The sequence below is a fragment of the Carcharodon carcharias genome, chromosome 20, assembly GCF_017639515.1.
Source record: "Carcharodon carcharias isolate sCarCar2 chromosome 20, sCarCar2.pri, whole genome shotgun sequence".
Lineage (NCBI taxonomy): Eukaryota > Metazoa > Chordata > Chondrichthyes > Lamniformes > Lamnidae > Carcharodon > Carcharodon carcharias.
In genome coordinates, this window is record NC_054486.1 from 65349764 (window position 1) to 65376364 (window position 26601).

At 44.1% G+C, this 26601-nt stretch overlaps 1 protein-coding gene across 3 annotated transcripts in view; it reads left to right on the forward strand.

The window, feature by feature from the left end:
• Positions 1-26601, forward strand: part of txndc16 (thioredoxin domain containing 16) — a 134097-nt gene that overhangs the window by 88120 nt on the left and 19376 nt on the right. For all 3 annotated transcript variants that reach the window (XM_041215252.1, XM_041215250.1, XM_041215251.1), the window contains 2 exons: positions 10424-10560; positions 19476-19560. In XM_041215252.1, the coding sequence (XP_041071186.1) occupies positions 10424-10560; positions 19476-19560 (222 nt within the window). The remainder of the gene's footprint in view (positions 1-10423; positions 10561-19475; positions 19561-26601) is intronic.

Here is a 26601-nt window from a genome sequence, read left to right on the forward strand (position 1 = left end):
AAATTATCAGAACTTTAAAGTCATTATTCAGTTTGTCATGATGAGATTTGCACGTTCAACCTCTGGTTTACTGGTCTAGTGCCGTTACCACTAGACCACTTACACTAAAATACTTATGCAGTGTTAAAGAACTAACAGTTTGCTGTTAATTTTGATTAAATCCACCCTGTTCTTCGCATCCTAGCCTTTACATAATACTGAGCATAAGCATGGAAAGCCAATAGGGAAGTGAACTACTTGGTATTTTTATCCTTGATTGTTGGGCATACTGTTGCAATCTGCTTAGGGACCATTAACATTTAAAGAGAAATCCAAATAGCTCATTTTGCCCAACAGATGTCACAAGATTTCACTTTTTAACAAAATACAAAGTTTATTGTAAATAGAACAAATTAAACAAAGCAAATACGCGCAAGTTAACCCTATATCTTATAACTACATATGCTGTGTACCTGGGTTTACTTCTTTCTTCCCCCAATAATTCTCTGATAAGACACATCAATCTTAAAGTTATTTACTTCTGTTGGAATCAACCATGAATATGCCACAGTCCTCAGGAGGTTTCTCCTTAGCTCCAGATATTCTCAGAGGTAAAACTGCATTTACCCCTCTTGACTGTAGATGTCTCAGTCCTTTGTTCTGGTTACTTTTCCAGCTAATTTGGCTGATTGCTTTCTTTTTCACAAGACCTATGGGGACCACTGTAGATTCTTCCACTAGTTTCAAACTAGACAATCTTCCAGCTTCTGTTCCCTCATAAAATTCAAACTGAGATTAAGTCCCACTCTCATTGAATTGTGAAGTTAGTATTTTGTTCTGGTTATAGCATCAGCCTAGCTAATTGTCATTTACTTTGGCTATCTTCCCTCAGTGAGCTGTAAACCACATGAGGTCCAAACTGCAACAGTTTCCTCCTCTGTCGGTGGGGGAAGTGTGAGAGTGGGCGCCAGTGGACGGCCTTCCAATCGGCGCCCCTGGTCGGGGGGGTGGGGGGGTCACTGCCATTTTACGTGGGCGGGGCAATTAAGTCCCGCCCAGCATGACGTCCGCCAGGGAGCGCTATGTGCTCTCTGTGTGGGCGGGGGGGGTGGTGGTGGCGGAGTTCCCTCAGCTGGAAGTGCGCTCTTTCGTGCACGTGCATGAAAGAGCATACAGATCTCTCTGAGGCAAAGTGCTACCTCGGAGATCAGCCCCGAATAAAAAGTTGACAGGCAGGTAATAAAAAAAATTTCCCTGACATATCCCCTCATGTGACACCATCACATGAGTTGGGACATGTCCTTAACTTTTATTTAAACATTTGGTAAACATTTAAAAGCCCTCATGAAACCTCACCCCACCCGTGGATGGGGTTACGTGCTTTTTCTGAGGCCCACCTGGGCTCCCGGCCTGCCCGCCAACCTTGATTGATGGACCTGTCCATCCAGTCTTAAGTTAATTAGATTTTTAATGGCCTTAATAGGCCGTTGACAGTTCAGCGGGCGCGCGGCTGATTCGGATGCATGCCCGCAGAACTGAAAATCGAAATGACGCGGGGTGACGTCGGGACGCACGCCTGATGTATCCCTGTGTCATTTGACGTGTCGGCGAGTGGGAAAACCTGCCCTAACACTCTCAGCAAAAACCTAGATAAATTTAAATCAAAGAACTTCCCTAAACTCTACCCATCTCCATAACAGCATAGCCAGCTCTGGGCTGTCCTCAAACTGACCTTGAAGGTAATTATCCCTCACTTACAATTTCTTCTTTGATCTGATGAAGTAAATGGGTTTTACAGCCTTTTAGTGTCCACTAAATGAATTTAGCTCTAACTCCCAGAATAAAAACATCTCTTTGGACTGCACTTCTTGCAAGCATTGTGGACATCATGCCTCCAGCCCTTTAGCTAAGTAAGCCAACTTGCTATTTTATAGCTCTATCCTTCTAGCTGTTAACCTCTTAAGTCAAAATGGCCCCAACCTTTTAACTGTAATAGGCTCCAAGCTTGCCTTGATTGCACCTATCTCATTTTCTGCAGTTAAACTTTAATTCCTAAAGTTAAAAACTATACACTAAAACACCTTAATAATGAACTAGGTATTTGACAATACGTCTCTTTTGCTGTTCTTCTCAGTTGTATTTTTGCTGCTTTACCGCAATAAAATCCTACTTTTTCTCTGTAGTTTTGTAGTAAACTTGATTTTCTGTGAGCATTTTGCATGAAATTTGCCATCTGCATCCTAGGTCTAGATCTCTATGAACTGTAGAGCACCTTTTTCTGCAACAATGGCCCAGAAACAACTTGAAAAATATGGTGAAATAGTGAGGCCTGCAAATTAGTTTGCAAAAAGAAAAATCCAGCAATTTATTGTGAAGATGAAAATCATCATGTGTTCCAATTGTCTGCAAATTGCTGGACAATTTGCACTGCTCCACCGTTAGCCTCGACAAAACTGAAAAGATTTCTATCACACCATGAACCCCTCAAGTGAAGTTATGAAAAAACTAGATTACACTGTAAATGCGAATTGACCTCACTGCTGCCCTTTGTGGCTCATAATTCATGTTGTAAGGACTGTGTTGATGACGTGATTTATAGCTCTGATGTGAAACTTAACATTATTCCCTCTCTGGGCCTCTAATGGAAGCTATGTGGGATCTTATTCCAGCAGATAATGAATTGTTCTCAGAGAATTTTTGAAATGTCTTTATTTTGGCTTTGTTTTTGTGCCCCTCTTGCCATCCACATTCCTGTAAGGATTGGAAGGCAACAATTTTCAGAGTGTAAAACTGTTTTAACACTCAGAAATGCAAGCTGGATAGATTTGTTTCAAACACTAATTTTGGGATTGGAATGTTTATACATTCTACATGCCTGTCCTGCTATTCATTCACTAATGTAATAATTCCCAAACACACTTGGATTAGAATGCCCTCTTCTTCTGCATGCTTTTTAAAAAGTTTATTTCTTACTTTTTCTTTGTCTTTTTTCTCTCTCACTCTTAATCAACTGTCTTTTTCCCCCTTTTCTTTATTTTACTTTGTGTTTCATTTGATTCTAATTCACTGCATTTAATTTTGCATCAATCGCACTTTCTTTCTGTATCCTTTTGTTTCATTCGATAAGGAGATAGACAGTTAGGCATGACATTCATGAGGTCCCAGATGCAACTTTGACATTTATGCACCATTATCAATTGAACTGTTTATCAACTGTTGCCAAATTGCCCTGGCTGCAGCTTGGTGCTGTTCCTCTCCCACTACTTCTCTGTCCCGATAGTTGCAACAACCACAGTTTGGGAGATTGAATATTACGCAGAAAGTCCACAGATCAGCCCAGGCAGCAAACATGATACTTAAGCAGTCCAATGGCATGCTGTACAATGACTCTAGTAATCCTATTTGCTGAAGAGAGGGCTTTGTAAAGGTGTATCGAGTCAGCTGTAATGAGGATTGCTCTTGTCCCCAAGAGGCTACCTTTGATCATCTGAGATGGATCAAAAAGTGAGAGGCTTGTGGATTGGCAGAGTACATAGGTGGATAGCAGCTTCCAACAAACTTGGCACATATTTGTCTCATTCACTGGCTGCGGTAACAACCTAAACCTGAAGGAAATACATTCTTGCTGACTGTTAGGCATGGTAGAGATATTAGCTTGGAATTGTTATCTCTATGCCACAAATAAGAGATCAATGTGCAAAGTCTTTTGCTTATAGATTTATTAGAGCAAATAATATTCAACAGGCAACATACACAGTGATGCCTTGGGTTTCTTGAATTTTTAAAAGGAAAAGAACAATCAGAGAATTATAATTTGATTAAGTTGATAACATTACACCCTGAAGATTTATTCTTTAGCAGCTCCAGCCAAGGCGATATTTAGCAGAAGATAAACATCTCCATAACATTTGTGCTTTTCTCACCAAGGCCAGGAATCTACATACTGCAATGTACCACCAAGTGACCACAAATATATAAACAATATAAATTCAAGTCATCATAACTTGAATGAGTTTGATAGGACTGGTTTTAATTTTAACTTTACTTGCTTTGGATTAAGAAATGTTTAAGCATCTTAAAATGAAGGAAGCTGCACTGAGTTGGAGCACAGATCCTTGGTTCACGCATGTCAGGCTTGGAATATATTACTGAAATTATCTGAGTCTGTACCACTGTTATATAAACTAGATTATGTATTTTGTTTTGTGCGCTTTGTGATCAGAAAATGTGTTTTTGATCTAAGTTTTGTTGGAGAGAATTTCTCATTCACATCTGTTTATAAAGTTAATCATTTGCAATCAGTCTGTCTGCAAACAGTTGGAGAAGAAATGTGCGTAGGAGTGCACAACTGGAATTGGAGAATGTTCAAATAACAATGCAAAACAACAGAATAAGTGGTAACCAAATGCTAGAATTGGCTCCAATCATATATAGATAGCTTACCCATGATTTCTAATGCTTCTGGGAACCAGCAGGGAACAGATAAAATGAGGTGCGAGTCTAACCCACCCCTTTCCTGCAATGATCTTTCCAAAGCAGTTTTAAATTGCAGGTGGCAAGGACGTAAGAACTAGAAATTAGGCAATTCAGCCCCTCGAGCCAGCCCCGCCATTCATTACACTCATGGCTGATCTCATTTTGGCCTCAACCCCAATTTCCCACCCTCTCCCCATAACCTTTCAACCCATTATTAATTAAAAATCTGTCTATCTCCTCCTTAAATTTATTCAGCGTCCTGGTTAAATCTACCACCCACAAGGGGAAACATTCACTCCACGTCTACTTTGTCTATCCCCTTTAGCATCTTATATACCTCAATTAGATCTCCTCTCATCCTTCTAACTCTAGCGAGTATAAGCCTAAACTGCTCAATCTCTCCTCATAAGACAAGCCCTGCATCTCTGGAATCAATCTAGTGAACCTCCTCTGAACCGCCTCCAGTGCAACTACATCCTTCCTCAAGTAAGGGGACCAAAACTGTGCACAGTACTCCAGGTGCGGTCTCACCAATGCCTTGTACAGTTGCAACAACACTTCCCTATTTTTATACCCTATTCCTTTAGTAATAAATGCCAAAATCCCATTTGCCTTCCTTATTACCTGCTGTACCTGCATACTAGCTTTCAGCGATTCATGCATGAAGAAACCCAGATCCCTCTGCACTGAAGCATTCTGAAGTTTCTCTCTATTTAAATAATAAGTTGCCTTTTTATTCTTCTGACCAAAATGGAAAACCTCACACTTGCCCATGTTAAACTCCATCTACCAGATCGGAGAAGAAAAGAGTTGACGTTTCGAGTCCTCATGACCCTTCAACAGAACTAGATTCTAATTCTGTTCAAGGGTCATGAGGACTCGAAACATCAACTCTTTTCTTCTCCGCCGATGCTGCCAGACCTGTTGAGTTTTTCCAGGTAATTCTGTTTTTGTTTTGGATTTCCAGCATCTGCAGTTTTTTTGTTTTTATTTCCATCTACCAGATTTTGGCCCATTCACCTAACCTGTCCATATCCATTTATAAATTTCTTATTTCTTCCTTGCAACTTACTTTCCCATCTATTTTGGTGTCATCTGCAAATTTAGTTACAGTACCTTCTACCCCTGAATCCAAGTCATTAATATAGATTGTAAATAGTTGGGGCCCAAGGATCAAACTCTGTGGCACACCACTAGTTATAGCTTGCCGTCCAGAAAAAGACCCATTTATCCCAACTCTCTGCTTTCTGTTGGTTAGCCAATGCTCTATCCAGGCTAATATACTACAGCTAGCTCTGATCTTATCTTGTGTATTAATCTTTTGTGCGGCAACTCTGAAAGTCCAGACACACTACATCCACAGGATCCCCATTATCCACTTTGCTTGTTACATCTTCAAAGAACTCTAACAAATTAGTCAAATACAATTTACTCTTCATAAAACCATGCTGACTCTGATGGATTGCATTTTGACTTTCCAAATGTCCCATTACTACTTCCTTAATAATGGATTCCAACAATTTCCCAATGACAGACGTTAAACTAACTGGCCTATAGTTTCCTACCTTTTGCCTCCCCCTATATTAGCATTTTTCCAATCCACTGGAACCTTTCCATAATCCAGGGAATTTTGGAATATTATAGCCAATGCATCCACTATCTCCGCTGCCACTTCCTTTAAGACCCTGGGATGTAGGCCATCAGGTCCTGGGGACTTGTCACCCTTTAATCCCAATAGTTCCCTCCGTACTTTTTCTCTAGTGATGGTGATTGTTCTAAGTTCCCCCTCCTTTATATCCTCTGCATTACCTGTTACTATTGGGGTGGTGCTAGTGTCCTTCACTGTGAAAACTGAGGCAAAATATTGATCAAACATCTCTGCCATTTCTGTGTTCCCCACTATTAACTCCCCAGTCTCGCCCTCCAAGGGATCAACATTCACTTTAGCTACTCTCTTTTCTTTTATATACTTGTAGAAGCTTTTGCTATCAGTTTTTACATTTTGCACTAATTTTCTTTCATAATTTACCTTTGCACTTTATTTTTTTAGTAACCCTTTGTTGATCTCTAAAAGTTTCCCAATCTTCCAGCCTACCACTGACCTTTGCAATTTGGTATGCCTTAGATTTTGCCTTTAAGTTACCTTTAACTTCCTTGCTTAGCCATGGATGCTTTTTCCCCCTCTTACCATCTTTCTTCCTCATTGGGATGTAATTTACTTGGGAGGAAATGAATATCTTCTTAAATATCTGCCACTGTTCATCAACTTCCCAAGATGACAGGGCCCTACTTTAAATATATAGATTGGACTCCAGTGATGTCAACAATCTGCTATTTTAACCTGAGCTCTGAGTGGATCTGTAATGATTTTCCTGGCAAACCAAACATGTGGGAAACAGCAGGCAGGGTCAGAAGGTAAGTTTATAAGATGTAGTTTGTTTTTTGTGTCGGGCACAGCTGGTTTGCTCCTCTGATCCCCACAAGGAGGCCTTGGGTCTCCACTGCTCCTGGCTTCCCCTTCCCAGCCCCTCCCTCTTGTACACAATCCCTCCTGTCCTTACCCCGTCCCCCTCTCTCCCACTCCACCACCTCCCTGGAATTCAATTCTCCTGCTGAAATTCACTAACCTACTTACTTTAGGCTGGCAACGTTCCCTATGGCAGCCTCCTCACCTCTGATTTTAATGGCCAGGTAGCTGCTTCCTGCCAACTTCCTGGATGGTTCAGTGAAGAAGTTGACAAGCAGCATAATATTGAGGCCCAGCCATTAAAATCATGCAAGCCTGCCCACCACAGCACAGGCAACCATTATCTTTGCAGCATTCCCAGTCAGGAGTTAAAATCAAACACTGTATGATTTATCTTTTACATACAAGCTTTTTAACGATTCACCATTCAAGTTCATAGCTTACATTGCTACTACCAAAGTTTCCATATTGCTCTTGCCCCCATTATAGTCTACAGTAGATAAGGGGAAGAAAGTTTCTATGTTAAGGGACTAGCAGATGGTCACTGGTAATCTTGAGACTGCAGCATGTTTGTGATACCTTGCTGCTTCCATGATGTGTTTAATCTGCCCTGCACAATCAAAGCTACATTTCAAATATTCCCTGTAGGAAAATAGTCTAAGTAGTAAATTGCAATTACATCTAAACACTTGAGATTAATTAGAGAGCAGTTGTTACTTGAATGTTTCAGGCTACGGATCAACAAAACCCAATATGAAATAATTGGTTTGCTTTCTGCTGTTTTGTTGTTGGTTGATTTTTGCATCTGAAATAAGATCTGTAATGATTTGGAATATGAAATTGGGTGTGATGTTCTAGATCCGTCATGAAAAACGCTAGAGAAATGTGTGTTTCTTTCTATATATGAAAATGTCTTGCACTTAGAATGTCCCTATCTCTTGCAGTATTTTTGAAATGTAGTCACTAGGAAATGTGACAGTCAGTTTGCACACAGCAAACTCCCACAAACGGCAATGTGAGAATGACTGGATATGTTTTTATGATATTGATTGAGGGATCTATATGAGCCAGGATACCGGGGAGAACTCCTCTGCTACTTTTAATTGGGGATCTTTAAGCCCATCTGAGAGGACAGATGGAGTCCCCCATGATTTAATTTCTCTTCCAGTATTTTCTGTTTTTATTTAATTTTTGAAGCCACTAAATAAAATGCATTTTTATTATGCCACTCTGGGATTTTTACTGTTATATTGGAGTTGAATTTTGCAATTCTGTCTATTTTTCTGTGGAAATTATATCATTGGCTTTATTAATCTATGTTCCCTTGCTTATGTATACTATTTATTCTGTTAAATTTTTTCAAAGGCCAAAGTGCACACCAAGATGGTAGGCAAGATCTATTAGGTTCTAGGCACATTCGTGAACCACTTGGGAAGAGGCTGTCCTAAAGTTAGTGAAACACATGATCGGGATGATTGCGGGGATGGGCATGTCCTAGTCCTCCGCAATTTTTATGGAGTTGGGCCAGGTTTTCAATGAGTCATGGTTCATGGCACCTCAGATGTGTTATAAACCATAGTTTGCATGAGGTATCCTTTTAAAAGATCATTTCAAAATGTCCTCCTCATGCCTCCCATGCCAAGGTTTGCCCCTTCACCCACCCGCCCCATAGGGTGGGAGCGCAGAAATCCATTAGTCTGTTAAAATACCTGAGCCCAAGAGAAAACACTGTTTGATTGACAGCTCTAGCTCTTTGCTCTCTGCTGTCAGTTGCAAAAATTTATTTCCACAAAGTTGAGGTTTCAACTGCTTGCAGTTTCAGCTATTGAAACTTTAAAGGGTTTAGATGATTGACACTTATATTGTCCTGTAGTAAAATACTTTTTTTTAACATAGTGAAACTTTATGAATGATTGACTTTTTTAAAGATTATTTTATGCATTCTATTGTCACAATGAGGTTCATTGGTTCTATACAGTGCAGTGGGTCAGTGGGCAAGAAAGTGCCACAGCTTGACATAGAGGGCACAAGGGGCCATGGAGGTGGTTGGAGGACTTTAAGAGACATGAGGGGCCATGGAGTTGTTTGGGGGGCATACCTTGGCATGGGGGACCTGAGGCATAGAGCTGGGTGAGGGGCATGAGATGATATGGATAGGGCATGGGGAGTATGTGGGGGGTGAGGGGTGTGAGGGTTGGAGAGCCTTTCTGTTTTTATTTTAACTGGGGCAAAGTCCCAGATCCCCAAGGCAGGCCTTGTAAACAACCCAGCTTGGAGCCCCTGTGGTTACCTCTGACTTTTCCTGTGGATCAGCTGGCCCGACTCCAACATGCACCTACCGACATTGAAAATCCCGCCCTTGCGACCATTTTCTCCCAAGGCAGGCTGGGAATTTTCCTGATCCCTGCTAGCCATCTCAAGGATGAAAATGTTACTGAGACAAATCCTTTAAGAACATTAGTAGAATTGCTTGATTTGCTGTGAATTGTAACCATCACTCCAGGCATGTCAGTTAACAATTTTCCATGGGAGAATTTCGGTGTTTTAACTGTGACATTGCTGGAAATTAAAAACTTAAATTGTTTCACTGGCATGGTCCTCACTCTGTATAAAAGGATAGCTGAAACATTATCTAACACATCTGGAAATTGCATTCTTCAGTTGATAGCGGGGTAGTTAGTTCAGATTCTCCAAGCTGTTTATATTATAAAGTCTCACGTATGGTTAACTTTGGCCTATCATGGAAAGAGTGAGGCTGTATGTATATAATTTCTATTCTGTCAACAAAGTTGTATGCTAAAAACCTGAATTAATATCAACTAGGGGTGTTAATTTAACGAAAGCCTTATTCGTGCTTTTGTTAGCTCTGAGCTTGATTACTCCAATGCAATCCTGGACGGCCTCCCATTTTTTTTATCCTCAGTAAACTTGAGCTCTTCAAAAATGCTGATGTGTGTGTCCTAACTTGAACCAAGTGTTGCTCACTCATCAGCTATGTACACCCAGACCTACATTACCTCCTGGGTTTTGGCATCTGTCCTAATGTTCCCTTATGTAGCTCAATGTCGATATTTCTTTGATAACGCTCCTATGAAACACCCTCTATTAACTGTGCTAAGTACAAGCTGTTGTTGCTGTTGAATGGATGCTAAAAACTGCATGCTGCTGAATGTCTGACATATCCCTTGCATCCACTAGAGGGCGACTGTGCACTACATGCTTAGAAGGCAGCATTTTGTATGCTGCTGAATAGATTTGTAATGAAGAGCTATTTGGAAACTAAATACGATAGAAGAATCACTAACTTCCTTGAATCAGGAATGCAAATAAAAAATGGTTAATTGCAGTTGCTAAATTCGAGCAATATTGGTTGTGTAGTTTGCAACTAAGCTGCACCATGTCCCTTTATGAGTCAGAAATTTTAAGAGTTCTGTTCTTAGTAATTTGTAACTATTTAGTCTGCTCTGGGACTTGTTGATCCTCATTTGTTCTTTATTTTAGGAGCAGAGTACCTAATCCTGTCCTATTAACATCAGCAGAAGATGTTGAAGCCTATCTAAAAGGAGAGTTACATCATGATCTCAAACCACATTGGGACATTCCTGTTGTAGGATTATTCAGCCCAGAAATGAAAAAAGGTACAATAAGAACTCCAAACTTAATCAGTCAGAGTTTGTTCTCACTGTCAGATCACCCTTGAACTCTTGATGCATCACTCTTCCCGCATGGTCTCAATCCCTAAAGGTAAATTAATGAATATTAGTTTTGACATTTGAAGTACAACATACATTGCATGACCCCACCCCTCTGTAAGCCACAAGTACTGAATTAGCTTTGATATATCTCAATGACACCAGCTTTACTTCTCACTAATCTCTTCAACTGCATTTGGTTTGTCAACTAACCACCGATTTAGTATTGATCTGAAATTTTGCATTGCAGATCTCAAGTCCAAAACAGAATATTTATAGTGGTTTAGGAGTAGATAATGAGGGAACAGAGATCAAACTGTAAATGTAAGAGATTTAGAATGGATTGGAAAACTGATATCATCCTACATGACACCTGTCAGATCATCTTAAAAACTTCCACATGCTTAATGTCAATTCCACTGTTCCCCCTGCCCCATCCCCCTCAATTTCTCATTTAGGCTGAATTCAATGATGCGCAATTTTTGTGCCTAATTGGTGTCGAACTTTAAACGCTATATTCTATCCGTCACCTGGTTTACCATTTCCATTTCTGCATCGTGTGTCTCCATCTATTCCTCCACAATTGCTAAAACTCTCAATTACATCCTCGACATTTCCATCATTCACCATCCCCCCCACCCCCCCACCAGGCCTGACTCTCACCCCCACAAGATATACTGCAGGAATTCACCAAGGCTCCTTAGACAGCACCTTCCAAACCCACCGCTATCAATATAGAAGGACAAGGGCAGCAGATAAATAGGAACACCACCACTGGAAGTTCCCCTCCATGTCACTCACCATCCTAACTTGGAATATTGCCGTACCTTCACTGTTGCTGGGTCAAAATCCTGGAACTCCCTTCCTAACAGCACTGTGGGTGAACCTACACCTCATGGACTGCAGTGGTTCATGAAGGCAGCTCACCACCACCTTCTCAAGAGCAATGAGGGATGGGAAATAAACGCAGGCCCAACCAGTGAAGCCCAAATCCCATGAATGAATGAGAAAAAATTCATCAACTTCTCCATTGTGGTGCTCGCCTCAAACTGCACCCTACATAAATTTCAGCTTGCCCAAAGCTCTGCTGTTGTATCCTCTCCCATACTGAGCCCCACTCTCATGTTACCCCACCTCCTTGCCAGCCTCTATTTGGCTCATCATTTCCCACTGAGTTTAAAATGCTCAACACTTGTTTACAAATCCCTTCATAGACTTGCCCCTCCCTAGCTGTATGCTATATGTGCAAGCACTCTGCTCCTCTGATTTAGGATATCCACATACTTCTGTTCTTTAAAAAAGCAGAATTACCTGGAAAAACTCAGCAGGTCTGGCAGCATCGGCGGAGAAGAAAAGAGTTGATGTTTCGAGTCCTCATGACCCTGCCACAGAACTGAGTGAATCTTAGGAAAGGGGTGAAATATAAGTTGGTTTAAGGTGGGGGGGGTGGGGGCAGAGAAGTGGAGGGGGTTGGTGTGGTTGTAGGGACAAACAAGCAGTGATAGGAGCAGATAATCAAAAGATGTCACAGACAAAAGAACAAAAGAACACAGAGGTGTTGAAGGTGGTGATATTATCTAAACGAATGTGCTAATTAAGAATGGATGGTAGGGCACTCAAGTGGGGATGGGGGAGTATAAAAGATATAAAAATATGGAAATAAGTAGGAAAAGAAAAATCTATATAAATTATTGGAAAAAACAAAAGGAAGGGAGAAGAAACAGAAGGGGGGTGGGGATGGAGGAGGGAGTTCAAGATCTAAAGTTGTTGAATTCAATATTCAGTCCGGAAGGCTGTAACGTGCCTAGTCAGAAGATGAGGTGCTGTTCCTCCAGTTTGCGTTGGGCTTCACTGGAACAACACAGCAAGCCAAGGACAGACATGTGGGCAAGAGAGCAGGGTGGAGTGTTAAAATGGCAAGCGACAGGGAGGTTTGGGTCATTCTTGCGGACAGAACACAGGTGTTCTGCAAAGCGGTCGCCCAGTTTACGTTTGGTCTCTCCAATGTAGAGGAGACCGCATTGGGAGCAACGAATGCAGTAGACTAAGTTGGGGGAAATGCCAGTGAAATGCTGCTTCACTTGAAAGGAGTGTTTGGGCCCTTGGACGGTGAGGAGAGAGGAAGTGAAGGGACAGGTGTTGCAGCTTTTGCGTGGGCATGGGGAGGTGCCATAGGTGGGGGTTGAGGAGTAGGGGGTGATGGGGGAGTGGATCAGGGTGTCCTGGAGGGAACAATCCCTACGGAATGCCGCCGGGGGGGTGAAGGGAAGATGTGTTTGGTGGTGGCATCATGCTAGAGTTGGCAGAAATGGCGGAGGATGATCCTTTGAATGCGGAGGCTGGTGAGGTGATAAGTGAGGTCAAGGGGGATCCTATCATGTTTCTGGGAGGGAGGAGAAGGCATGAGGGCGGATGCGCGGGAGTTGGGCCAGACACGGTTGAGGGCCCTGTCAACGACCATGGGTTGGAAAACCTCGGTTAAGGAAGGAGGAGGACATGTCAGAGGAACTGTTTTTGAAGGTAGCATCATCAGAACAGATGCGACGGAGGCAAAGGAACTGTGAGAATGGAATGGAGTCCTTACAGGAAGCGGGGTGTGAGGAGCTGTAGTCGAGGTAGCTGTGGGAGTTGGTAGGCTTGTAATGGATATTGGTGGACAGTCTATCACCAGAGATTGAGACAGAGAGGTCAAGGAAGGGAAGGGAAGTGTCAGAGATGGACCATGTGAAAATGATGGAGGGATGGAGATTGAAAGCAAAATTAATAAATTTTTCCAAGTCCCGACGAGAGCATGAAGCAACACCGAAGTAATCATCGATGTACCGGAGAAAGAGTTGTGGAAGGGTGCCGGAGTAGGACTGGAACAAGGAATGTTCCACATACCCCATAAAGAGACAGGCATAGCTGGGGCCCATGCTGGTTTTTATAGTTGACGTTTCGAGTCCTCATGACCCTTCAACAGAACTGATTTTTGAAAATCAGTTCTGTTGAAGGGTCATGAGGACTCGAAACGTCAACTCTTTTCTTCTTCACCGATACTGCCAGACCTGCTGAGTTTTTCCAGGTAATTCTGTTTTTGTTTTGGATTTCCAGCATCCGCAGTTTTTTGTTTTTATCTCTGGTTTTTATACTTCTGTTCTTTGTTTGGTGGCAGAACCTTCAGGCTCACTCTGTTACTCTCTGATAGCCTCTTCAGATTCTTCCACTTCTTCCAAAACTACCAATTAGAAACCAGTGCTGAAAAGGCCACGCCTTCAGCTACCTCTTCTAAGTTTTATCACCTCTTGTGAAATACCAAGGAATATTTTTTAATGTCAAAGATGCTGTATAAATGAAAGTTGCATGTGCATTGTATTTAATGTTGATGATGATAGCGATCTTACAATTTTCTCCTCGCCATTTTATTTTAAAATTTGTTCCCGAGAAATGGGCAGACTGACATGGCTGCAATAATTGTCTATCCCTAGTTACCTATGGAGCTTCAGAGAACATTGACAGTCGGACTGTTGGTTTGGAGTAACGTTACATGTAGACCTGATCAGGTTGGGATGGTGGATTTGCTTCACCTGGTTTTGGGGCTAGCCTTCAGAATGCCACATTTATTGAACTTATACACCGTCACATTTATAAATATGTAATCTGGGACTTTTGGATTGTATGTTGGCATCATCTTACTTCCATTCTTAAATTTCCACTGGAAGAAGTAAACATCCACTGCTAGGAAACCCCAAGCAGTGTTTTAATTGTTACCAGACAGAGGTCGGAATTTTCCGAGCCCGCTGGCAGTGGGCGTGATAGGTGGCACGCGTGGAAAATATGGCGCAACCTGCATCACAACAGCGCGAAAGCAGGTCACGTTCATCCGTTCCCACCATCGGTCGGTGAGGAGCTAATTGTAATATATCAACATATAATTAAAAGGCCATCTCACCAGGCTCGTCTGCCCACATCGGCGGGAAAGCACACCAACGTGTTTCACAACGGCACACAGGCGATGTGCACTTGGCGGCCTTCACTTTGGGAGAACTGAGGTGAGTGAGCAGCAGTGTTCTCCACAGCTCACCCGTTGCTTACAGGCCTCAGGGGTGGTTGGGGGGGGGGGGGGGCAACAACTGATGCCTGGCTCCAGAGGTGACTGCTGAGGGTGGGGTCGAGGGGGGACATCTAGGGGCAAGTGCTGGCCAGCCTCGGAGGCGATCATTGTTGGATGAGGGGGTCGTGTCAAGTACTGCCCTGGCGCTGCATCCCGCGCACAGGCAATCGAGGTAGGAGTCAGGGTAAGCGAGGGGAGTGGCCGCACATTAGGGACATCTGTATAAACTGACCATCCCTCTGCAACAAACACAGATCAGGCACACCCACAATGATATGATTGGGGTCGGGCTCCTAGCCTGCCTGCCCATGCAAGCAACACGGAAGCACCAAAGGGCTACCTAGTACTCCACACCTTACCCCCCCCCCCCCCCCCCAAACCACCACCCACCGGCACAGACTTCGAGTCTACCACCACACCACCACGTTATTGGACTGCGGAGCAGTTGGACTGCACACATTGTACAATCTCCTCACCAACATTGACCATGTAGCAGTCACTGCTGGAAGCGCTCACAGCCCATTGCACTCTCAGCACCCCAGTTTGGAGCAGTATCCCCCATGTTGCAGGTTGACAGGGCAGCCATGCAGCGCACTCATCTCTGGCCATCCGAGGGGTGACCAGCACTCTCCAGGAAGCATTGAGAGGTGGTCACAAAGGGCCAGGAAAGGTGCTAAGTATGCCCATGATAACCATGTCTCTCTCTCTTTCATGCTGCAGGAGGATTATGTCATGATCATGGATCCTGGTGACCTAGCTGTTTGCCTGATGGCTTACAGAGACTGTGGAAGAAGACTGAAGAGAGCGTGACTCAGTGCAGGAGCAGCAACCTCATGAAGAAGGGGCTCCCACGTGTGCTGCCCAGGAGTGACAGTGAGCTGTGGCTGGTCGACGCCTAGCGACACCCAGGGTCTATAGACACCGCCTGCCATTCCTGCAGATGACTGAAAACCAGTGCTGCTGACAACTGCGCACGTCTAGGGACCTGGTGGCTCACATCTGCCACTTACTGCAGGACTTGGCACCAAGGGGACCTGGAGGCATCCACTGCCAATGGCTGTGAAAGTGACCAAGGTGCTCAATTTCTATGCCAGTGGCTCCTTTCAGGGCTCCACATGTGACCTGTGTGAGATTTCACAATCCAGCCGCCAAAAATGCATCCATGAGGTCACGGATGCCTTCTTCTCCATGACACACAACTTTGTGCATTTCACCCAGGGCCAGGACAGCCAGGATGCAAGGGCCATTGGATTCACCCTGATCTCAGGATTCCCACAGGTGCAGGGTGCGATTGACTGCACTCATGTGGCGCTCAGGTCTCCATCGCTACATTAGGTGGACTTCATCAACCGCAAGGGCTTCCACTCACTGAACGTGCAGCCTGTACACGACCACCAGAAACGCATCCTGCAGGTGTGCACACGGTTTCCAGGGAGTGTGCACAACACCTAAATCCTGAGTCGCTTACAGATCCCTGGAATCTTCCGGGGTCCACAGAGGCTGCAGGGTTGGCTCCATGGGGACAAGGGCTACCCAAAGAGGCCGTGGCTGATGACACCCGTGCAGCGGCCTCTATAATGAGGCTCATGCTGCAGCTCACAACTTGGTGGAGCAAAACATTGGGATGCTGAAGATGCGGTTCCAGCGCCTGGACTGGTCTGGTGGAGCCCTGCAATACAGTCCGCAGAAGGTGTCACACATCATTATTGTCCGCTGCTCCCTTTGCAGTGCCAGGTTGTAATGGGGAGAGGAGCTGGCTGAGGGGGAGATGGGGGAACTGCACCTCTCCTCCGATTAGGAGAACGCCAATGGGCATGGGGATGAGGGATCCATGGTGGTGATGATGATGGGGACGAGGCTGTCACACTGGCCAGACAAGGCAGGTGCGCTCGGGAGACCCTCATAGCTGCCAGATTTGTGGAGAAATGTGACAACATGCAATGAGGTGTCCCCATAGATCCTTGCATTGCAGTTGTGAACGTTTGACTCCGGTCTGGCTTATCGCAGCACAAATACCCTCTGTGATAATGCTCCTGTCATGGAGATGCAGTAGAAGCCGTAATAGTTGCTCTGTTGCAGGAGGGTGATGACAATCCAATGAGAACCCTCCATAGATCTTCATATAGCATCTGAGAATGTCTGACTCCTGTCTGGCCGAGGGCAGCTTGCTTGCATGATCAGGGCCATCTCAGACGCGCAGCCATGAAACTTTAGACGCATCTGATGCTGTGTCCACCTTCAGCACCTCAGCCCTTCAGTAGCTGGTGCACAACATCACTGGTCGCAGATGCTGGTGTGATGGGGGCCAGCCCCACCTTAAATCTGCTGAGAGCACACAGAGAGAATGAGAGAGCTCTGTGACACCTGCCTGCTACATTCTGGCAGCAATGACCAGCACTGCTGAGGTACAGGCCTGAATAATGTTTCCAGGGAGTGTGAGGCTGGAGCATCACTGTGGTCTGAAGGCTGCACAGAGTACAGGGAAGAGGCCATGGACTGAGATACCTGCCTTTTATCTTGTGCAGAAACGTTTCATATCTGAGTGACAAGAATACTGCTTATCACAACAAGGAGCCACAGGCAGGGTGACATTCTTAGAGTTTATAAACAATAATGAACAGTATGTACAAATGATCAACACCCATGCCCAGGCTGTGAAACTAAATTTACCTAACTTTCCTAACCCTGCTGCTCTGTCTTGGTGCTCCCCAGACATCCACAGCAGAGGTGGAGGCAGCCTGCTGACTGTGATGCCCTGTCTGTGATGACTTTGGGCGCCCTTTGGAGGGCCCTGGCCTTCTTTCTGGGCCCAGCTGTGTGGCAGTGGTGCCCTCCTTGGCCTGTGAAGCCAGAGCTGCGGAAGTCACAGGAAGAGGGGATTCGGTTGGGCCGGTCACTCCCAGAATCACCTGAGTGGACAGTCCCGGAGTGTGCACCAACTGATCCTCCTCCTTTTGGGTGCCCAAGGGCCACTGGCTGACTCTGTGAGCAGAATGGGTAGCTAGAAGCTGCCCAGCACCCTTCTCGTATACACACTGTTGGAGGCCAACTATGGCATCAGTGATGGAGTTCAGCCCGTGCAGGAGTAACGTCCTGGACTAAGGTCTCCATGGCGGCCGCCATCCTACCAGTGTTGACCTCGGTGCGTCGTACTGCTGGGGCTATCACCTTAGCCTGAAGACAAATGGATTCCTCCCTGGTTCCTTGCAATCTGAGGACTGCAGCGGCCTTCCTGATGTTCCCGAGCTTGCCTTTGCCACTCCAGCAACTGAGACATGACCAGAGGTTCGTCATCTGACTCTGAATCAGTAACGTTCTGGCTTCCAGCGGTCCTCCGAGTGTCGGGGACCTGAGAAGTCCCTGCCTTCACCTGCTGTGGATCAGTGCGATATGCTCATCAGCCTGTGATCCCGAGGCTACTCTAAAGCTAGGTCCCACCAAGGTGTATGTCTCTGCGCTGGTGGAGGGTGTGGTTGAGTGCTGTGACAGGCCTTCAGGGAGGGTGCCTTCAGATTCCTCTTCAGAGGTTTCTTTGAGGCTTGATTGGAGGCCCTGGGTCATGGACTCTGTCGGCTGTTTGGCAGATGTGCCTGCGAAAGCAAGGGGAGATAACTAGTGCATGGCAGTGGCTTGTGAAACAGGAACATCACTCACGGCATGGTTGTCTGATGGATGTTACACTGATGGATCCTCAGTTGGTAGAGCAGCGCAACCTCACTGTCAATACAGGACCAGTCCTGACCATTGCCAGCCAGCTGGATGGCTCTGTTTTCGAATTCTGTCAGAATTTTGATTTCTGGCATCTCTCCACCTGTCTGCGACCTTTCCCTCCTGTTGTGTGCCAGTTTGTCCCGCATGTTTAGAGATGGGGACAGTGTATTAGGACTCCTGCCGGGCAAGATGATAAGTATGCCTGGCCTGTGTGGGTAGTGAGTGGTAGCATGGATGGGATGAAGGCAATGAAGGTGTGTGTGAGAGAGTGAAAGGTGATGTCCCTTGAACTGGCAGTGAGTGAGGGCCCTGTGGATGTGTGATGGGTTTGTGAGTATGTGAGTTGGGAGTGATGAAAAGAATGACTTACCCTGGCAGAATGGAAGAGATCATTCATCCTTTTGTGGCACTGGGTCGCTTTCCTGCTCTGCAGGGCACTTGCGCTGACCACCGCCACCACTGCCTCCCAAGCTGAGTTGGTGACTTTGCTGCTCATCCTGCGGCCAAATGTGGGGTAGAGGCCATCCCACCGGGCTTCCACAGCATCCAGCAGTCGCTCGAGGGACCCGTCATTGAAGCGGGGAGCTGCAATCCTTTTTTCCTTGCTGACCATGTCGCCTGGGCAGCGATGGTGAGCTGGTGGCGATGAATGCTTTGATGGTTGCTGCCTTTTAAAGATGGCAGCCAACGTGATGCAACAATGGGGTGTTGGTGAGCAGACGAATGACCCCACCTGCCATGAAAACTGCGTGTTTCCTGGGAATGAATAAATAATGAGGTGGGCTCAGGAAGATATGGCGTGAAAACCCGCCATTTTCGTCGGCGGGCAGGACTCTATTTTACCCGCCCGCTACCGCACTTAGTGCGATTCTGGGAAAATTCCACCCAGAGCCTTGTGTGGGCTATAATACAAAGTAATCTCTGAAGGTCAAGTTGCTTAGACAATACATGATTTTTAGTGAAATTTTCACCTTTTTTGTCCTCATTTTTGAAATCAGCTTTTGCTTGTGTCATTGTTAAGAGATCCAGTGCCATAAATGCCTTTCTTGTGTTTCAGTGAAGGATGCTTTTATTGAAGCTGCTTATTCCCTGAGGGGCACTGTAGTATTGGGACTGTATACCCAGAGAGATGTTTCCTATCTGTAAGTGATTACATTTCTTTTCCAAGAATATTGTATTTATGTTTTGTGGTTACATTGAAAATATGCTGAAGTTCCTCAGAGTGACAATCAGAGTCTGATTGCCAATCCACTCCTGGTTTTTTACCTTAAATGTTTTTCAATCCTATCTTGCCTGACCTCTTCTGACTCGGGCTGGGAAACATCTGGGCAGCACAGCATGTCCCCAGGGCCTAGTGTCAAGTGCAGCTCTGTCTAATTCAAGGAGACCATGCCCCTTATTTTTTTACAGCACTAGCTGTTGTAAAATAGGTGAGTCAAAAGTCCAGCCAAGGCTTGACAGGCCAGGGAGAAGGTAAGTGCATGAGGTGTGTAGGATTTGCTCTCGGCCGGGGAAGCAGTCGGGTCAGGTTGAGCTGGGGGTGGAGTGGAGTGGGGCCTGGAGGTGGGGTCGGGCCGGGAGTGTTTTCAGATCAGACTGGGCCTGAGCGGAGATTGGATTGGGCCTTGGGGTTGAGTTCAGGGGAGGGTCAGGTCAGGCCATGGCGGTGAGGGGTATGAGAGTCAGGTCTGCTGGGTGCAGGGGTGGTGGGAGGATTCACATAGGTTGAGGAGGTTCTGTTGGAGGGGGGGGGGTGTGGTGTAGCCTCTTGGGGTGGTGCCCCATTGGGGGATAGTTGGTGGTGAGGGGACGGTGGTGGCGGTGGTGGGTCGTGGAGGGGTGGGGGAGTGCCCTTGGTGGGAAACCCCATTGTGGGGGCGGGGTGGTCCCCTGGGGATTTGGTAGTGTGGGGGAAATCTGTGGTGGGTAGGTGTGGGCATGTGCAATAGTTACCCAGAAGTTCAAAGTGGTTTTAATTCTTCTAACTTTTCCTGAATGACTATTGAGGTAACCCAGTCGGAACCATCCGAAGTTTGCATTTAGATCGCATTTTCGGATGGTTTCCAGTGCAGGGCGATTGCCCGCAGAAAGTTTGCGCTTCCGGACAGTTGCCATGCAAACCTTACCTGTGAGCCTCTGGGGCTGGGAGTTCCAAGCGGGTTTTTGGGATACCCCCCCATTCCCCCCACCCTCAACCCAATGCGATGCCTTGGAGGTCAGAACTTACAATATTTCTTAAAACGGGAATCTTCAGTCACGTGCAACTTCAGAATTTGTTTTTGTGTCATCAATTTCTGTAACCAAATGATGTTTCCAAAAGGGTCTCGACCCATTGAGATTTATGTGCCCATTTTAAATTTCCATTTTTGTGTTGGCGCATGTATAGACCAGTAGAATCTGCATAATTGTGCAACATTGTTTTTTTGTGTGACAGCAGCTTGCCTTTCTATAACCTCTTACTGTAATAATGTCTTAGGTCGCTACAGAAATAGAAGCAAGTACAGGAAATTGATGACTTTTGTTTATTAGTGGAGTACAGTATATCTAATCGTTTATGTTGAATCCTAGAGTGCTGGGTTCAGACTCCAAAACTACCAACTAGAAAGCAGTGCCTGATAAGCAAGGCTGCATACCTTCGAAATTTGTACTGCTAGTTTGTCAATGGCTAGTCCAGCTCACAGCTCTATCAAGTCAACTCTTTTCATTGCTTGGCATAGGTCAGGAGTTGCCTTGAAACTGACTTAGCATACTCTGAAATTAATAGACAAGTGGATGTTTAACTGACCAGTGATCAGACTAAATTGGGAAAGAGATTGACTGACTGTAGTCCTCCTATTTACCTTTTTAACTTTGGTACACTGCCATTTTTAAACTTATTTTCTCAAGCACTATGCTGATTTTAATGGAACAAAGACCTTCAACAGGTAGTGAATATGATTTTTTTTCAATATTTCACCCCTTCCATCTTCCTTTACTAAAGGTTTTGGCACCTTGCTAACATATGGGCTGTGGGTACAATGACTCGTCTTGAATTTTGACGAATTGACAAGAAGGGTCGCGTGGGTGGGAGGGGCTGCACCAATGAGCCTGATTCTCTCCTCATGTGATGTGCACGTGCATTTCCAACTGGGTTTGCTGACCAGGTCAAACAGGAACTCGTGATGAATTTTCTCTCCCTTACTCATGATGGTGGTCAACTTCAGCATCTGTACCATTTACACAGCCTAAAGTAGCTAATTCAGCACAGACTGGAATTGAAGTGAAACTTTCTGTTCTACTTTTCAAATGTTTCATAAGGCTAGTCTGATATGCTTTTACAAAGGATTGTTAGTTTTTTTAGTTTATACTTAATTAACTGCTGTAATGTGACCAAATTGAAATGTCAGCATAATTTGCATGTTACTGAAAGTAAGTTATGATTGGTGAATGGTTCCACTTTTATGGTTGCTTATTAGATTCGAACATTCAACTAACCTTGACAATTATTAATTAAACAAGTCAACTTCCTATGACATAACATATGGGCAATCACCTTCACTTTAGGTGAAGCAGGCGTTAGTGTCTGATGGATATTTCCGTCCCTTTTTTTAATGTTCTACACTTATCTTTACATTTTAATAATCCTTAAAAGTATTCTGATACTTGAATTTTACCATCTCTCACATTTGCTTTTTATAGGATTGGAGTAAGCCATTTATCTCCTCAAACCTAACTCCATATAACAGCTGCCTTTTCAACACCAACACCTTTTTAAATGTGCCTTTAATGTAATGAAACATCCCAAGGTGTTTCATAGGAACATTATAAAACAAAGTATGACACGAAGCCACATCAGGAAATATTAAAATAAGAGCAAAATACTGTGGATGCTGGAAATCTGAAATAAAAACAGAAAATGCTGGATAAAACTCAGCAGGTCTGGCAGCATCTGTGGAGAGAGAAACAGAGTTAATGTTTGAAGATACTACCAGACCTGCTGAGTTTTTCCAGCATTTTCTGTTTTTATTTCAGGAAATATTAGGTCAGATGACCAAAAGCTTGGTCAAAGAGGTAGGTTTTAAGGAGTGCCTTTAAAGGAGAAAAGCAAGATATTCCACATCCCTCAAAACCTTTCGTTAATAAAAATCTATTAATCTCAGATTTCTAGTCAAGAATTGATCCAGCACCAACTGCCATTTGTGGAAGAAGATCCCAAACTTCTACCACCCTGGCAGAACACAAACTGGGCGTCAGTGAGCAGGTTATTGCTAAGCAAGTGCCGCTTGATAGGACTGTTGATGACTTTTTCCATTACTTTACTGATGATGGACAGTAGACTGATGGGGTGGTAATTGGCTGGGTTGGATTTGTCCTGCTTTTTGTGTACAGGATGCACCTGGCAATTTTCCACATAGCTGGGAAGATGCCAGTATTGTAGCTGTACTGGAACAGCTTGGCCAGGTACACGGCAAGTTCTGAAGCACAAGTCTTCAATACTATTGCTGGAATATTGTCAGGGCCCATAGTATCTAGTGCCTTCAGCCATTTCTTATTATCACGTGGAGTGAATCGAATTGGCTGAAAGCTGGTATCTATGATGCTGGGGACCTCCGGAGGTGGCCGAGATGGACCATCCACTGGGCACTTCTGTCTGAAGATTGTTACGAATGCTTCACCCTTATCTTTGGACTGCTGTGCTGGGTCCCTCCATCATTGAGGATGGGGATATTTGTGGACCCTCCTCCTCCAGTGAGTTGATAATTGTCCACCACCATTCACAAATGGATGTGGCAGGACTGTAGAACTTAGATCTGATCCATTGGTTGTATGATCACTTAGCCGTGCCTATCACTTGTTGCTTATGCTGTTTGGCATGGAAGTGGTTCTGTGTTGTAGCTTCACCAGGTTGACACCTCATTTTTAGGTATGCCTGGTGCTGCTCTTGGCATGCCCTCCTGCACTCTTCATTGAACCAGGGTTGATGGTAATGGTAGAGTGGGGGATATGCCAGGCCATGAGGCTACAGATTGTGGTTGAGTACAGTTCTGCTGCTGCTGGCCCACAGTGCCTCATTGATGCCCAGTCTCGAGTTGCAAGATCTGTTTGAAACCTATCCCATTTAGCATGGTGGTAGTGCCACACCGCATGATGGAGGGTATCCTCAATGTGAAGGTGGGACTTCGTCTCCACAGTGACTATGTGGTGGTCACTCCTACCGATACTGTCATGGACAGATGCATCTGCGGCAGGCAGGTTGGTGAGGATGAGGTCAAGTATGTTTTTCCCTTTTGTTGGTTCCCTTGCCACCAGCCGCAGACCTAGTCTAGCAGCTAGGTCACTTAGGACTCGGCCAACTCGGTCAGTAGTGGTACTACCAAGCCACTCTTGGTGATGGACATTGAAGTCCCCCAGAGAACACTCTGCACCCTTGCCACCCTCAGTGCTTCCTACAAGTGATGCTCAACATAGATGAGGTGATGTTCAACACTAATTCATCAACTGAGGGAGGGTGACATATGGTAATCAGGAGGTTTCCTTGCCCATGTTTGACCTGATGCCATGAGACCTCATGGGGTCCTGAGTCAATGTTGAAGACCCCCAGGTCAACTCCCTTCTGTGCCGGTGGGACAGGACATACCCAGGGATGGCGATGGTAGAGTCTGGGATCTGTAAAGTATGATTCCGTGAGGATGACTATTTCAGGGCTGTTGCTTGACGAGACAGCTCTCCCAATTTTGGCACTAGCCCCCAGATGTTAGTTAGTAAGGAGGACTTTGCAGGGTCGACAGGGCTGCTATTGCCGTTGTCGTTGTTGGTGCCTTGATTGATGCTGGTGGTCTGTCTGGTTTTGTTCCTTTTTTGTGACTTTGTAGTAGTTTGATACAACCGAGAGGCTTGCTAGGCCATTTAAGAGTCAACCACATTACTGTGGGGTCTGGAGTCACATGTAAGCCAGACCAAGTAAGGAACATTAGTGAACCAGGTGGGTTTTTACAACAATCGAGAATGGTCATTAGACTTTTAACTCCAGATTTTTATTGAATTCAAATTCCACCATCTGCCATAGTGGGATTTGAACCCAGAGCATTACCTTGGATCTCTGGATCACTAGTCCAGTGACAATACCAATACGCCATCATCCCCTAATCCTTATCTTTATCTATATATGTGTGTACTATTAAAATATCTTGTGCATGTGAGGAGTTCCTGTTTAACCTTCTGTTATTTGTGATTTTTGATGAAACTTTGTCAGTTTTTAATACAACTTACAGAATTTCTAATCTCTGTTTACATTGTTATATGGATCTACTTAATACTAAAGTTTTCGTGGGTGTTGTTTACGCTATGGGTTGAATTCCACAAGTCTGCCTCACAAGTTTTAAAATATTTTTTATTTAAAAATCTTATTTATTCTTACTAGCTAACGAAGAGAGATTTTCAGTGATGTCTTTTTTTTAGACCATCTGCAATGAGATGATGGAATTCACATCGTTCATCTTGGCTTTTTAACTAGAGCCCTTGGAGAGGCCTGTTACTGGCTCTCTCATAACTCAAAACAGTTCCAAAAACACTTTGGCACTCAAAAGTAGTCCTTTAACTATAATGAACATTTGCTTGGTAGTACAGAACTTACTGAAAAGGGAAACATGTTGCTGAATCTTTTTGTCTTGTATTCATTAAACGATTGCAACAATTAATACTGTAGGAGAAAAGGGGTGCTGATTGATTGGCAAGCCAACTCTGATTAGCTGAGGCGTCGCCATGGAGAAAAATTGGGGCACTATAGGAACTATTTAACTATAATATTTCTACATACTGGATTTACATAAAGACTAGCAGGTAGTGGATTTTATTCTTTTATTCAAAACTTTAAATCTGAATCTGGGAGTTACGATTCAGTTCATAACCTAGGTGTTGTGAAAACTGTTAGACAACATTGTACAGGGTGCTATCGATGTTTCTATAAAGAATATGAATGGTTACAAAGTTAACATCATTTAAGAAACAATAATAAAGTCTCATTTTGTACTGAGTATTGTGGATATAATTAAATCTTAAATGAGGAGTGATTAGTGCATGTACTTCACCTGGATTTGACAAGTTATTTGATAAAGCTCTATGCGGCTTTTGAAGGTTAGGGCTCGTGGAACTAATGGTAAATCACAAACCTGCATTGGGAATTGAGTTAAATATGGAAGCGGAGCCTATGCCTGGAGCTCATTGTTAATGAACTTTCTCAGTGATCTATTCTGAGTCTCTGTTGTTCAGGCCTCTTTTCAGGATAAATATGGAAATTTGTTGATGGTTCCAAATGATGTAGCAAGATGTCTATAAATGGACTCTTCATATTAGAACAGAAAACTTGGCATGCAATGTATGGGCATCCACTAACAATCAATGTAAAGGGAAAATATTGAATGTGATTGGTTGGGTATTTTGTGTTTAATCCATCAATGTGAATCTGTTTTCAACAAGGTTGAACATGCCTGAAGTGTATTTGATAAATTAAAATAAGTTATTTGAACTCCGTATCTGTCATTGATAAGGTCACATTTAAAACCATGTGAAGTTTTGGGCACCCTGCCTTCAAGTAATTTCAGAGATGCAAGACAAAAACGATCCCGTGATCAGAGGGTGTAGAGTTCCCACTGGCTTGTACTGATATTTCCAAAGCAAGTCATCCAAAATCAACCAAAGTCGTGCAAAAGATTACAGAACTTTCATTGCAAATCAGGTTTCTGCGATCTTTTGTACTGGAGGTTGGCCCCCATCCACAAAATTGGCCCCACCCCAATCAAATTAATCTTCGTGGCAAGTTTCTGCTAATTGTGCCCCTTTGAGGAAGCTCTTAAAATTCAGCTTTCCTTTCGGTGCATGGGAGCTAATAGGTACTTTTTAAACATTTTAAATAGCAAGATGTAATTTACTAAGAAACTGGTATACACCAACGAAGCTAGTAACTAATTCAGTATAGTTTTTAAATTCCTTTTCAGTTATTTAAAATCAGGTAACTCGCAGATGTTGAACTCGACAGACATTAAAACTACTTATTTTTGTGATAAACTCATTTTCAGCTGTACTAATAAAATTGCACCAGGTTACTATTCTTAATATAGCAAGATTTTTTAAAGGAAAAAAAAACACAGTTCTGTTCTATAATGCTGCCTGATTGCACTGGTTTATGGAGGATTTTATGTTTGTTG